General features: G+C 28.6%; 1 protein-coding gene across 1 annotated transcript; it reads left to right on the top strand.

Annotated features, from left to right (window-relative positions):
• Positions 1-3,127: 3,127 nt before the first annotated feature.
• Positions 3,128-13,794, top strand: Phum_PHUM066610 (cAMP/cGMP cyclic nucleotide phosphodiesterase, putative; the record flags this gene model as incomplete). The annotated part of the gene is made up of 19 exons (XM_002423501.1): positions 3,128-3,323; positions 3,420-3,534; positions 5,105-5,328; positions 5,416-5,534; positions 6,933-7,091; positions 7,182-7,271; positions 9,574-9,720; positions 10,934-11,005; positions 11,083-11,322; positions 11,394-11,537; positions 11,628-11,857; positions 11,920-12,025; positions 12,098-12,241; positions 12,320-12,499; positions 12,572-12,725; positions 12,788-12,933; positions 13,026-13,260; positions 13,336-13,521; positions 13,601-13,794. 19 exons carry the CDS (start codon positions 3,128-3,130, stop codon positions 13,792-13,794), a joined length of 3,081 nt encoding a protein of 1,026 aa, XP_002423546.1.
• Between the last annotated feature and the right edge of the window lie 873 nt (positions 13,795-14,667).

Raw genomic sequence — 14,667 nt, 5'->3', positions numbered from 1 at the left:
TTTCCTTTTTCTTTTTTTTTTTACAACAGTCAATTTAAAAATAAAAGTGAAAAAAAAAAGAGAGAGAGGAACGAAAAAAAGCTTTTTCTTTTTTTATGTTTAATTCATTAAACAATCACCTGCAGTCTTATTTATTTTTATATATATAAAATTTTATTCTCGTTCTAAAAAAGAAAAAAAAAAGTTCCTGTTGTTGTTGCTGTTGTTGTTGCTGTTGTTGCTGCTGCTGCTGCTCTTGTTTCCTTTTTTTTTGTTTTTTAATATTCCTTTTCGATTTACAAAAAAAAAAAAAAAAAAACCCTGAAATAAATATTTTTTTTTTTGTAGCAAATGGAACTTTAATATTTGTGACAAAAAAAAAATTTAATTTATTATTATTATTATTATTATTATTCCCCAAATGAAATTTTAAATAAAATGAATGAATGAATGAATGAATTTGATTTTAATTATATTTATTATAGTCGTCAAAGAAACGACGACGTTTTCCGGCATAAATAAGAAAATTTATTCATCCGATCGTAATGAATAAAAATCATCGTTTTTAGCTCCGCCCCCAAATCCCTCCCCCACTAACTCTCACACCACAAACCTCTTTTTTCTCATTTTGCAACACCTCCGCGAAATGTAAAAAAAATTATAATTTCATTCATTTATTAACGTAATTAATATTTTTCTTAAAAAAAAAAATCTCCACCGTCAAATAAATAAATAAATAAATAAAAATCATTGAAATTGTTGTATCGATTATGTGAATTAATTTTGTGACGTAATATTATTTTACGTCAATGTCATTCGTTAGTCGGTCACCATTTGATGATGACAATGGTGGCGGTGGCAGTGGCGGTGGCGGTCATTTATTTGATTTTCTAATAATCAATCGAAAAACATTTTTTACACGTCATTAAGTAAATAATTTTTCGAATTCGTTCGTTTTAAAAAGGTACGTTTATTTATTATTATTATTACTATTAAATGAGAAAATTTGTAATATGTTTAAGATTTTACGAGTTTTTTTTTTAGTAAAACGATTAAATGATCAATTGATTGTGTGTGTGTGTGTGTGTGTGTGTGTATTACACCGTTGCCGATTTTATTGAATTAAGTGTGACAACAGAAATTTCTAGACGGGGAAAAAAAAAAAAAAATTTTTTTTTTTAAATCGAATTTGTCACGACCTACTAACTTTAACATAAAATTATATTGGATTTTATCCAAAGTACGTACGTTACGATCTAAATGAAAACCTTTTTTTTTTTCTTCTCATTAAATTAATTTTTAAAAAAATTATTTTTAATAGAAAATATTAAATAAATAAATAAATGGCGGAAAACTTCGAGTTAAAAAAAAATTATTATTATTATTTCGTACGCCATATTTTTTTTTCTTTTTACGGTTTGTTTTAAAACGGGATTTCTTTTCAAGAGGTCGGTGAGGAGGTGGGAAAGAAAAACACGAAATAACCAAAAGGGAATTATGAGTGAGTGTGTGGGAAGAAGGGGGGTTGAAATGGGTTAAGGGGGAGTGGAAAAGTCGGTGAAATAAAAATGAAAAACTTAAAAGGTTTTATTTAATAAAAAAAAAAAATTTTCAATTTCCCCCCGACTGACGTTTTATTTTAAACTTAATTCACTTTAAAAAAAAAAAAAAAAAAAAACATGATGAATTGTATATATACGTAGTCGGTTAAAAAAAAAAAGTTTTTATTTTTTTATATATATATATATATAAAAACTCCTCGTGTAATTTTATACTACCTCCCCCTCCCTCCCCGCTACCCTCTGGGAATCCTTTCCGACGTAAAAACCGACGATTTTTACAAAATTAATTTCAACCAAAGTTTTTTTTTTTTTATTTAAAGTTCTTTGCCCTTTAAAAAGTTAAAAATTTTTTTGAAGTAGGGAATGAATGTTTTAGAAAAAAAATATAAAAAAATCAGCAAAAATTTGGTTCAAGTAATTAAATCGATGAAGACATTCCAATAAAAAAAAAAAAAAAAACTCATCATCGACGCCAAAAAGAAAATTTTTTTTATTTTTTTTATTTTTCTTACATGAATCTTATAATATTTAACGACGACATATTTTTTTTCAACAAAATTTTGCTGACTATTAATTTTCTACGGGTTTGAAATTTTTTTTATTACTAAAAAAAAAAAAAAAATGTCAGTAGTGTTGTCTTCCAGTCAGTCATTTTTTTTTTTTTTAGAAAAGAAGAAGCAAATTATGAAATTCCATGACGTAGTTTTTTTTTTTTTAGTGCTGCTTTTACACACACGCACACGCAAAAAAATATGAAATTTTAGACATACAATAAAAACATAACGAATTCACATTGGAAAAACAAAAAATTTTCCTCTCACTCTCTCTCTCTTTCTCTCTCTCTCTCGTGTTTTCAGATTTTTTTTTTTATCATTTGAGTGAGGGTTGACATAAATTTTTCTATATCTTGTCTGGACAACAACGAAAATTCGAATCGACGAAGATGGGGGAGGTGGAGGGTGGAAAAAATAAAAATGGGCGTGGTTTAATAATAATTTCATTATGTTAATCATAAATTTGTTTTTTTTTTTTGCAATTTTTTGATTGGTCGATTTTTTTCCTGATAAAAAATTTTAAAGGAAAAAAATAAAAATTTATCCTTAAATAATATATCTATCGTATATTTTTCTTACAGGAAGTAACGTCTTTATATAATCCGAGTGATTTTAATTTAATAATTACGTGAAAAAAAGTTACGTTTTTTCTTTATAAAAACAAAAACTAAAACCGGAAATAGTTAATGAATAAATAAATAAAAATCGTCACGTGACGTTAAAGTTTCTTTTTTTTTTAAAAACAAAAACAGAATGATCACTGCCTATAAAAAAAAAATAGTTCATAGGAAAGCAAGAAGTAAAAGACCTATAATAAATGTTCTAAATAAAGGAATAAAATAGAATAAATTATTTTAAAAAAACGGACAAACACGCACGCACGCATAAACGCACAAACACGTTTAATAAATATATATACACACGGTTGTGAAAGTTAAGGAAAAAGGAAAAGTAAACAAACAAACAAACAAAATAACGGTAGAAATAGAAAAAAAAAAAATATGAAAAAACGGTTCCGAATGAAAATTTAAAATGGTGAATTATTGTTACAATAGAACAACCGTCATTGATATGAATGATATTAAAGTCAATCTAACCGAAATTTATTTGAATCATCCGGGCGCGTTCGAAGAATGGCTCGTGAGCGATGGTAATGACGACTTGATAAAAAGAATAACTGATATTAAATTAAAACAGAAAAAACAAGAAGGAAATGGAGGAGAAGGAGGTGGATCATCTCCTTCAATCGTCAACGACGACGACGACGACGATGATGATAATGATAATGATACAAAGAAGAATAATGATATTGAAAAAGACATAGGTGACGATGGAAGGACGAGACGGAAAAAAATTGAAAGAAATAATTCTGTGACGTCAGAACTTTTTCAAGTTTGGGTTTCGTCATCATCACCGAAAAAATTAAAATCTCAAAATGGGTAAGATTTATTATTATTATTATCATCACCTCTACTAAATTTACGTTCGTTCTTCATAATAATAATATTTATTTTCGTTGAAATTTATAAATACGAACGCATATCCCCCCGTATTTAATTCGATTATTCGTGTTTGAAATTTTTACAAATCGGTGAGAATAAGTTAATGAAATGACCCAGAAATTTCTAGAACAACAACAACAACAACCACACCCTACCTAAATAACATTTTCGCGTATTTAATAAATCAAAAAAAAAAAATTTAATTGAAAAGTTTTTTTTTTTTTTCATTAAAATTTTCATTTAGTTAATATATATATATTAAATTAAAATCTTTGAATTTTTTCTTTTCATCGTAATAATAATAATTATTATTATCATTATCATTATCATTTCATGCGACAGGTAACTTCCAGAATAATCTTCTACCTGGAATCTCTTTCGTACTACTACCGCCCCCTTTTTTTTTACTTTGAAAATTTCATAAAAATTTTTTTTTTTATTTAGATTTTGTTCGTTAATTGAATTCTTCAGTACTTTTATCTCGATCGGAAACCATTTCCGTTTCCGTTTTTAAAATTTTTAAAAATTTTATTCGTTAAATTTGCACCTTTTTAAAAAAAGTTTTCTTTCTTTTCTACTTTCTTTAACTTTAAAATTTTCAACGTTTTTTAAAAAATTTATTTTCAGAAATTTTTTAGAAGAAAGTCCGCCATATTGACCGGAAATTCTTTTTAACGAACAAAAAATGGGCCCGATAAATTTCTTCCGTTTAGAAAAAAAATGCGATTTAAAAAGAAAATTTAAACATATTTCGACTTCACTCATGTTTTTTTTTTTTTTTTTTTCATTTATTTATAAAAAAAAAAAATTCAACCGGAAATAGTTTCTCTTTTTTGATTTGTACAAACATTTCCTCTCTTGCAATTAACATTTTCCTTTGAGAATTTATTTTATCGATCAGTACCGTCGTCAGAAACAATTTCTCTCTCTTTCTCTTTTAAATTTTCTGCTTTTTTTTTCATCGGCGCGTGATTTAAAATCATTTTAACTTTAAAAAATTTTTTTATGAAACAATAAACTAAAAGATCTGGACCACTCACGCACACCATCTTGAATTTTACGCATCTCCTCTAAATTTTTCATAACCGTTTTTTTCCCTCGCATTGTTTGCACTTTTAAAACGATTATTTATCATCTTAATACCAGATGGAAAACTCTTGTATGAAATTTCCCTCCCCCCTCCCCTCCCCTGACACAATTTTATTAATCATCATCTTTATTATTTTTTTTCTAGAAATTTCCAACGGGAAAATTACGAGTATCGATTCCTCATTAACGATTTTCTAATTCGAGTCTTGTTAAAAATTATTCATAACAAAAAAGTTTTCCCTCTTAAAATCATTTAAATAAATAATTTTTTATGTAAATAAATTTTTTTAAAATTAAAATAAATTAATTAAAAAAAATTCTCATCTCGTATTTATCGCTACGATCGTGATAATAATGATAATGATAATAATGATAGAATTTTTTTTTCCCTTATTATCGTCGATGATAATAATTATAGAGCGGACACTCGAAAAAGAAATCATTCCATCGACGAAGGTGATTTTTTTATGGAATTAATAAGAGACGTGGCAACAGAATTAGATATCGACGTACTGTGTCATAAAATTCTAATAAACGTTTGCTTATTGACATATGCGGATAGAGGAAGTTTATTTTTGGCACGAGGACCCCCGGATAAACGTTATTTGGTCGCTAAATTATTTGACGTAACGGTAGACACAGGTAAATAAAAAAAAAAAAAATTTTCTTTTGAATGTTTCCAACCGTTGAAAATCCCTAATTATTATTATTATCATTATTATTGATTAGATTTTGATGAAGCCATTGAAAAAGTTAAAAATGAAGATTTGAAAATTCCATTCGGAGTCGGAATCGTCGGTTACGTTGCTCAAAGTAAAGAAATAATTAACATAAGCGATGCATATAACGTGAGTAAAAAATTTTTATTTTTCTTCTACCACGATCAATCGTGAAAAAATTCCCTTTTTTTTTCTTTCACTAACCGAATCGAACGATATCGAAACAACCGGAAATAAATGTTGGAGTAGGGAGGAAAAAAGGGAGGGGAAGGGGAAACACAAAAAAAAATTATTATTATTTTTTTTTTGTAAAATTCCATTTCTCTCTCCGTTTTTTTATTTATTTTATCGTGGCATTAGATTTTTTTTTTGTGTCGACATTTTTTTTTATTTTTGTTATATTTATAATTAAGTTATTATTTTAAAAAAAATAAATAAATAAATAAAATAAAAACCGGCCTTATTTAATTATATTTCTAATCGTAATGAATAAAAGAAAAAAAAGGCAAAGTTTTCTTTTTTTTTTTTTTTTTCGTCGAGGGAAATGGGAGAAAAAAAAAAGTTAAGAAAACGTTTTTTTCCCTCATTCCATTAAACTCTCCCCACCCCCTCTTTTTTTCTACCTCACGCTCCGCCCACTTTTTTCTTTTACTCTTCCCCACTTCCTTTACTTCTACCCCGAATCCTTTAAAAGCTCAAAAGCAAAAAGTTTTCGTTTTCGTTTTTTTTTCCCTCCCTCGCTCGCACAAGGGAAATTCGAATGCAGGGAAATTCAGGAGAAAAAAAAGAGGGAAATTTAAAATGTTGCAGGGAAAAAAAGCAGAGAGGAAGAAGAAAGGAGGGAAAGAAAGGGAAACGAAATTTTCTTTTATTTTTTTTTTATTATTATTTATTCCCTTCTTTTTTTTATACTCTCACGCACGTTCGCACGTTTTTTTTTTACGCGCGTTTTTTTTATTTTATTTTTTCTTTTACGACTTTATTTTAAAAATAAGTAAACGCATTTCTTTTTAAAAAATAAAAAATAAAATAAAAAAATAAGAAAAAATGGCGGAAAATTTTTTCTTATTTTTTTATTTTCACTCAATAAATCAATCGATCGATCGTTTTCGAAAAGAATTTTCATTTATTAATTGATTTCAATTAATTTTCTATTAAAATAATTAGAAAAGAAAGGAAAAAAAACAATTAAAACATTTTTAATGAGGGTATATTAATAAAAAAAAAATTAATTTAATTTAATAATGATGATGATGATGATGAGAAAAAAAAAATTAAAACGATTTAAAACGAGAATTTTATCGTAGAAAAAAAAGGAAAAAAGGGAAAAAAGGAAAAAAAAATTTTCTTTTTTGATGAAAAAGAAAAAAGAAAAACTCACTCATGAGAAAAGAAATGAATTGGAATAGAATAATAATAATAATAATATGAGAAAAAAAGGGGCAAAAAGGGTTTTATTAACGATAGAAGAAGAAGGAAAAAAATTTTTTTTTTGTTTTTGTTTGTTGTTGTTTTTTTTTATTTTAGGATCCCAGGTTCAACAGCGAAATAGACATGCGTACCGGATATAAAACAAATTTAATTTTATCAATGCCAATATGTAATTACGAAGGTGATGTTATTGGCGTAGCTCAAATAATAAATAAAACAAATGGATCTCAGGAATTTACACAGAGAGATGTCGAAGTAATTTTCCCCCCTCCCCCCTTTAATAAAAAATATTCTCACCCTTATATTTTACATACCGTTAATTATTATTATTATTATTTTTTAAAGGTATTTCAAAGGTATTTAACATTTGGTGGTATTGGTATACAAAATGCTCAATTATTTGAGCTTTCCGTACAGGAATACAAAAGAAATCAGGTAAGTTTTTATTTTTCCATTGTTTTTCCGACCGAATTTTGCACATTTTCCAAAAACCTTTTTAAAATAATAATAATAATAAAATGTTAAACAAAACAAACAAAAGGGCAAAAGACAAAAACAAAATTTTTTTTTTTTTTTTTTTTTCATTTTTAATTATAAATTTTTTGGTCGTTTTAATTATCGCGACAGATTAATGTCGTCGGCTCGGTCGACAAAAAAAAAAAATATAAAATAAAATTTAAAAAAAATCTGGATAGAGAGAGAAAGAGAGAGAGGGGGGGAGGGAGTGAAAGGGAGAAAAAACAATTTGTGGCCAGAAAAAGGTCAATAAAGTTTTGTATACTGGTTTATTTTGAAATTGCTTTACAAAAAAAAAAAAAAAAAAAAAAAAAAAACAATTTCACGGTTATGAAACGAAAAATGATGATGGGGAGGAAGAGGGGCGAGGGGGAAGGGTAGGAAAAATAAAGGGAAAATCGGAAAAAAAATTATTATTATTATTATTTTTAAAAAAATTCTTTTGTGTGCGTTTGTGTGTGTGTGTGTGATAATTTTTTAATTAAAGTCGATTAATAACCGGCGGTTAGAAAATTATTATTATTTTTTTTTTCCACATCCGGTTTATTTTTTCGAAATAGAAAAACGGAAATAATAAAAATAAATAAAACGTAACAAAGAATTAATATAAAATGTCCGTCACTCGGTTAATTAATTCAAATTCTTTTTTAAGAAAAAAATAAATTTTCTCTCTTTCTCTCTCTCTCTCTCTCATTTGAATATTAATAAAATAACTCATTATTATCATTATTAATTATTATGCGGTTGTAATAACTAATAATAATAATAATTTATTATTATTATTACAGTTATTAAAAAAAAAAAATTATTATTACAGTTGCTCGCTTGACTGAAAAAAAAGAAAAAAAATGGCGTTTGACTCGAAAAAAAAAAAGAAAAGCGCCTCAGGTTTTCTTTTTTATTTTCTTTTTTAAAAAGGAAACATTTATTTTCTTAAAATTTTAATCGATAACAATGTAAAAGAAAATTTTTAATTTTCCCACACGTTAGAAAATTAATTCGTTAATTAAACAAAACAAAAAAAAAAAGAAAAAAGTAAACACGTTTTTAAAAATAATAATAAAATTAATAAGAAGGAATAAATAAGATTTTTCGGGGGCGGGAGGAGAGAGGGGAGTGAGGGAGGGAGGGAAAAGGGAGGGCAAAAATGTCGACGACACGACAAAAATTTTAAATCTTCGAAACAAACAAAATCGATTTTTTTTTTTTAAACAAACGGAAATTAAAATACTTAAATCCTTTGTTTATCTTACGGTGAGTTTTCCGACAATTTTCCCCCCCCCTCTCTCTCTAAACGCGGTTTACATACGTACGTATAATCTCAGAATTTTCTTTGTGTAAAAAGGAACAAACAGGTATTAATTCTTTAATCCAATTTTAATCCTTAAATTAAGAAACATACGCGATTAGTATTTGGATTAAAGGGATTAAGATTAAGTATTCTTCTTTTTCTACCTGATTCCAGACATTCCAGAAGTTCAGGAATAGAATAGACTTATAGAATTGATGTGGTTCCAAACGAATATTATTCAGGAGATATTTAATCCTGAGGGGATCTGGGGGAAGAGGGGGTAGAAATCTAAACATAAAAAATCATCATCATCATCATCGCGTTAATAAATTATCACCTTTTTCAAATTTAATAAAAAAAAAAAAACAATTCATCGATAATTATTACGTTAATAATTTTTTTTTTTATTAACTTTATTTATGATAATAATAATAATAATAAAATCGTTTTAAAATCGCGCGAAAGGAAATAAATAAAAAACCGTTAAATAATTATAACCAACGATAAAAAATAATAAAATACATTTTATTAACATGTATACGGTACGGAAAATGATAATAATAATAAAATATTTTAAGAGTAATTAAAAAAATAAATAAATAAATAAATAAAAAAGAAAACAAAAATGGAGTCATAAAAAAAAAAAATTGCGTCAAACGAACGCTTTAAAATTATTACGACCGAACGCATTAACGGTTTTTTTATTTTTTTTTTTTTACACACTAGCGCTCCAAGTGATTAACTTATTAACTAAATTTTTAAATAAAAAAAATCCCTTTAAATTAACGTAGAGGAGGAAAATTTTTTTTTTTTTTTTTGGTTATCGACTTTAATTTTTATTAAAAATTAATCACGCGCCCATCAACACACGCACACACGCACTTTTTAACACCGATGAAGACGTAGTAATTATTTATTTGTTTTATTTAGATTCTTTTACATTTGGCGAGAAGCATTTTCGAAGAACAAAGCAATTTAGAATGTCTCGTAACGAAAATAATGAGAGAAGCTCGAGATTTGCTCAAATGCGAAAGATGTGCCGTTTATTTATTAGATTTAGAAAGCTGTTCGGAAGAGGTGAGTCGTAATTATTATTATTATTAATCTCCCCGTAAATTAATAATAATAATAAAAATCTTTTCTTCCACTCAAACGAGATGGAAAATAAATAAAATGGCCGTCGTCGTTTGATTACACTTTTCTCCCAACCGAAATTTAATAAAAAAAATAAATCAAAAATTTATTTATTTCTCACATGAAAAAAAAAATCATTCTAGAAATTTTAACGGTTCGATCGTAAAAAAAAAAAAAAAATCTTTTCAAAAATTCCAAAAAAAAAAAAAAAAAAATTTAATTCGATTTTTACGACTTTTTTTTCTCTATTATCATCCACCCGCCATTTTTACCTATTTATTCTCTTCCCCCCTTCCCCCTTCCCCCCACAATAAATTATCACGTCCGAAAATCTTTTAATCAAATAAAAAATTAATGGTTTTTAACGTTAAAAACGCGACAAATGAATTTTTCCTATCATTATCATTATTATTATTTATTTTAAACAGAAACAAAGTTATAATTTTTCTCTCTCTCTCTCTTTCTATTTTTTTTTTTATGCTTTCAAACATTCGATATAAATTTTTTAATAACGAATTTCTTTCTCTCTCTATCTCTTTCTTTCTCTTTCTCCGACGTGAAAGTAAACAGACAAATAAAAAAAAAAAAAAAAGAAAAAACTTCGATTCGTTTGCCCTTTTTTTTGTCAGCTGTCTCGCACTTTGGTTGTTGTTTACATTTCTTGTAATGAAACACTATCGAAATAGAAAAAAAAAAAGATTTTTTTCCTCCATTTTTTTTTTCTTTTCTCCCATTATTAAAATTTCATTGATCCTTTTTAATGGAAAAATTCATTTACACCAATTATCTTTATTATCCATTCACGGGGGGAGGAGAGGAAGTCAAAAAATTAACGAATCAATAATAATTATTAATTAATTAGCTCCGCCCACTTTTTTCTTATCATTTTAAATTAACATAAATTATCGACCAATCAGAAAAAAAATTAAAAAAAAAATTTGCATTTAACCCCGTAAAAAAAAAAAAAAATAAAAAATTCATAACGTGTTCCTATCTAACGCCCTCGCTTATAATAATAATAATAATATTTCGTACTTTTCGTCTTCTGCTTTTTACATTCGAATCGTCACGAAAATTTGAAATTATCCCTGTTGTTCAGTAAGGTACAACCAAACTATGACTAAAACGAACTGATATCGAAATTTTCCTCTTTCAGAATCATTTGGAACACATAATTCAACAACCGAAGAAAAAAAAAGAAGAACATCAACCATTGTCCAGACGACAGGTAAATCCATAATTCACTTTTTTTTCTACCTAAAAAGGTTCAGAATTCCCTAAAACCTTTACAAATTTTATTTTCAGAGCAATAATATTAACGTCGATGATATATTTAAAGCTAAGGAATCCGTACAGGTATGTGAATTTTTTTTGGTTCGAAAACCACAATTTGTAAAAACAATAACGATCATTTTTCAGAAAATAAGATTTTCAACAATATTCGAATTGAGAGCAGACGAAACGGATGCCATAGTTTTAAAATCAAAAGCAATAAATTCATCAAAATTGGTTAAAATTGCTAAATACGTCGCAGCTAACGGACAAGTAAGTTTTTATAAAAACAAAATGGCTGAACTCGATTCTAATCGGTTACTCATTTTTTTTCACATTCGCAGATTCTAAACATCAGTGACGTAACAACATGGATGAATCAAGATGTCCGAGAAGAAGAAGATAATTTTTTAACAAAAAGTATACTTTGCATGCCGATATCGAACGGTCAAAAAACTTTAATCGGTGTCGCGCAATTGATAAACAAGGTACGATAACAATTTTAACGTCGCGCATGCGCAAACCTTCCCTTCCTCCTCGACAAATTTAATTTTTCTTCTTCTTCTACTTCTCCATAGACCAATCAGCAACCTTTCACGGATTCTGACGTATCAATATTTGAAGCTTTTGCAATTTTTTGCGGTTTGGGAATCCATAATACTCAAATGTACGAAAATGCATGTAAATTAATGGCGAAACAAAAAGTCGCTTTGGAATGTTTATCTTATCACGCATCAGCATCCGTCGAAGATACGGAACGTTTATATAACGATTTCATACCCTCGGTCGAGTCTTATAATCTTTTAAGGTATTTCACCCCCCCCCTCTTAACAAAAACATCATCATCATCATTTTTCTCTTTTCTTCCAGTTTTAAATTCATTGATTTTAAACTTCCGGATGAAGATACTTGCAGAGCGACCATAAGAATGTTTATGGAATGTAATTTGATAAAACATTTTCAAATTCCCTACAACGTGAGTACGACTTCCGGTCTTCTCTACCTTTCCACATCTTTTTTTTTGTTTAAATAAGTAAAATTTTTCCAGGTACTCTGTCGGTGGGTTTTGAGCGTGAAAAAAAATTACAGACCCGTTAAATATCACAATTGGAGACACGCATTAAACGTTGCTCAAACAATGTTCGCCATGTTGAAAACTGGAAAAATGGAAAGATTTATGACGGATTTAGAAGTACTGCTGGATGAACACTTATCATGATAAGAACGACAAGGATGATGATATCATTGATAAAAAACCTTTTTTTTTTAGATTTTAGGCTTATTAGTCGCTTGCCTTTGTCACGATTTGGATCACAGAGGGACCAACAACGCATTTCAAACAAAAACGGAATCGCCATTGGCAATCCTATACACGACAAGCACGATGGAACATCATCATTTCGATCAATGCGTTATGATATTAAACAGTGAAGGGAATAACATATTCCAGGTGCGGATTAAGGTACCCTCCAAACAGAAACGAGAGTCACGCGTTTTCATCGCAAATTCTTTTTCCTTTCAGGCTTTATCTCCGGACGATTACAGACAAGTCATGAAGATCGTTGAAAACGCCATTTTGTCCACGGATCTTGCCATGTATTTCAAAAAGAAAAATCGTTTTAGAGAATTGGTAGACGATGGAGAATTCGATTGGCAAAGCGAAGAAAAAAAAGAAAGTTAGTATTTAAGTATGAGTTGCGATTAGTATTCTTTTACATTCCATCAATATTTGTTTTAGTTTTATGCGGAATGATGATGACGGCATGTGACGTAAGCGCTATATCGAAACCTTGGGAAGTACAACACAAAATGGCTAAATTGGTAGCAGATGAATTTTTCGATCAGGGTGATTTAGAAAAACTACAATTGAATCAACAACCCGTGGTAAGTAGAATGGAACAACGACAACAACAACAACAACCGTCGACGCAGTCACGTTTCCGGTTTTAATAATGATGATGATGACGTTTGAATAGGCGATGATGGATCGAGAGAGAAAAGACGAACTACCACAAATGCAAGTCGGTTTCATTGACGTCATTTGCCTTCCTTTATATAAAGTCATGTCGGACACGTTTCCATGGATCCGTCCTCTCTACGAAGGTTGTTTGGCTAATAGAAATCATTGGCAAGATTTGGCAGAAAAAGTCGAAATGGGTTTGACTTGGATAGATCACGATACCATCGATAAACCCGTCGAAGAATTTGCAGGTAACGAATTTTCCTTTTCCCCTCCCCGTCTCTTGTCTTCCACAAGAATCCTTTAAATGAATTTTTTTTGTTCAGTTAATTCAGATGAACAACCTCAAGACATTGAATTCACCGTGACGACTTTAAATTGTTCTCATTCTTTGGAAAGACAATCGACCGTGGAATCAGATAACGGTTTGCAAATATCAGAAGCAGCACAAAGAAAAGTCAGTACCGTCGGTATAGCATTAGGAAAGTTCGCAAGTTTGAGAAAGACAAAAGGTGATGACCACACGCACTCACGCACTCACGCACCCACACGAGCACAACCGAAAGTAATTTTTTTGAGTTTTCCCAACAGGTAAATCCATGCAAAATCGTCAGAGTCGTTCCCTGTATTACAAAACTAAAAATTCGAGGGAAAACAGTCCGAAAAGAAGTGACGTGCCAACGTCAGAAGATGACAGCAGCACGAACGATCATCCACCGATATCAAAATCTAAAATTGACACGACAAAAAATAACAAGCGTAAAAAATTTTGTACGTTAATTTGAAATTAAAAAACCAAAAAAAAAAAAACGTAAAAAAAAACTTTTCTAGTACCACTTCAAAAAAAAAAAACAAATTTTCACTCGTGACGGAAGACATTTTGTTTTGAAAGAGTGCCTTTAAATTTTAAATAATTAAGATTAAAAAAAAAAAAAGAAAATTTCTAATGACACGACGACGTCGACGTATTTCACTCACTCTTGATTAAGTATTAATAATAATAATAAAAGTTACGATTCGTTAACCCACCCCCTCCCCCCAATTTTTTTTCACGTCATAAAATTTAATTGATTTTTCGTTAGGTTTAATAATAATAATAATAATATTACGAGTGAATCATAGCAAAAAAAAATATTTTTTAAAAAGCGCAAAAAAAAAATTTGCTCAAATTAATTTTTTTTTTAGATAGATTGATATAAAAACAAAATTAGAAAATTTTCGAAAATACTTTTAAAAAAAAAAAAAAAAAAAAATTTAATTATTATTAATTTAAATAGAATAATGAGTTCTCCCCATCCCCCTACCCCGCCCCAAACCCCTCCTCCCGATCGATCGATAATCACTTTTCCCCTTTCATCTCCTCCTACTCTTCCCCTCCCCTTCCTCCCTCCCACTATCGCACCTACCTCTAATTATTTACAGGTAAAATAATTTTATATTACCGACCGAAGACAATCGAACATTTCCGAATATTTCCGACACAATTTATCAATCTTACGTCACTTAACCCTCTACACCACCGTTTGTGATTACGTCACACCCATTCGTTTTCCCCATCCTGTTCATATATTGCATAATCAGCATTTTTAAGGCGAAAAAAAAAATTTTTCTCACAAATTGTAAATAATGATGATGATGATATAAATTATAAATTCCCC

The sequence above is a fragment of the Pediculus humanus genome, genomic scaffold, assembly GCF_000006295.1.
Source record: "Pediculus humanus corporis 1103172107416 genomic scaffold, whole genome shotgun sequence".
NCBI lineage: Eukaryota > Metazoa > Arthropoda > Insecta > Psocodea > Pediculidae > Pediculus > Pediculus humanus.
The sequence above is the reverse complement of the archived record's forward strand: the minus strand, read 5'-3'. Positions and strand labels throughout refer to the sequence as shown.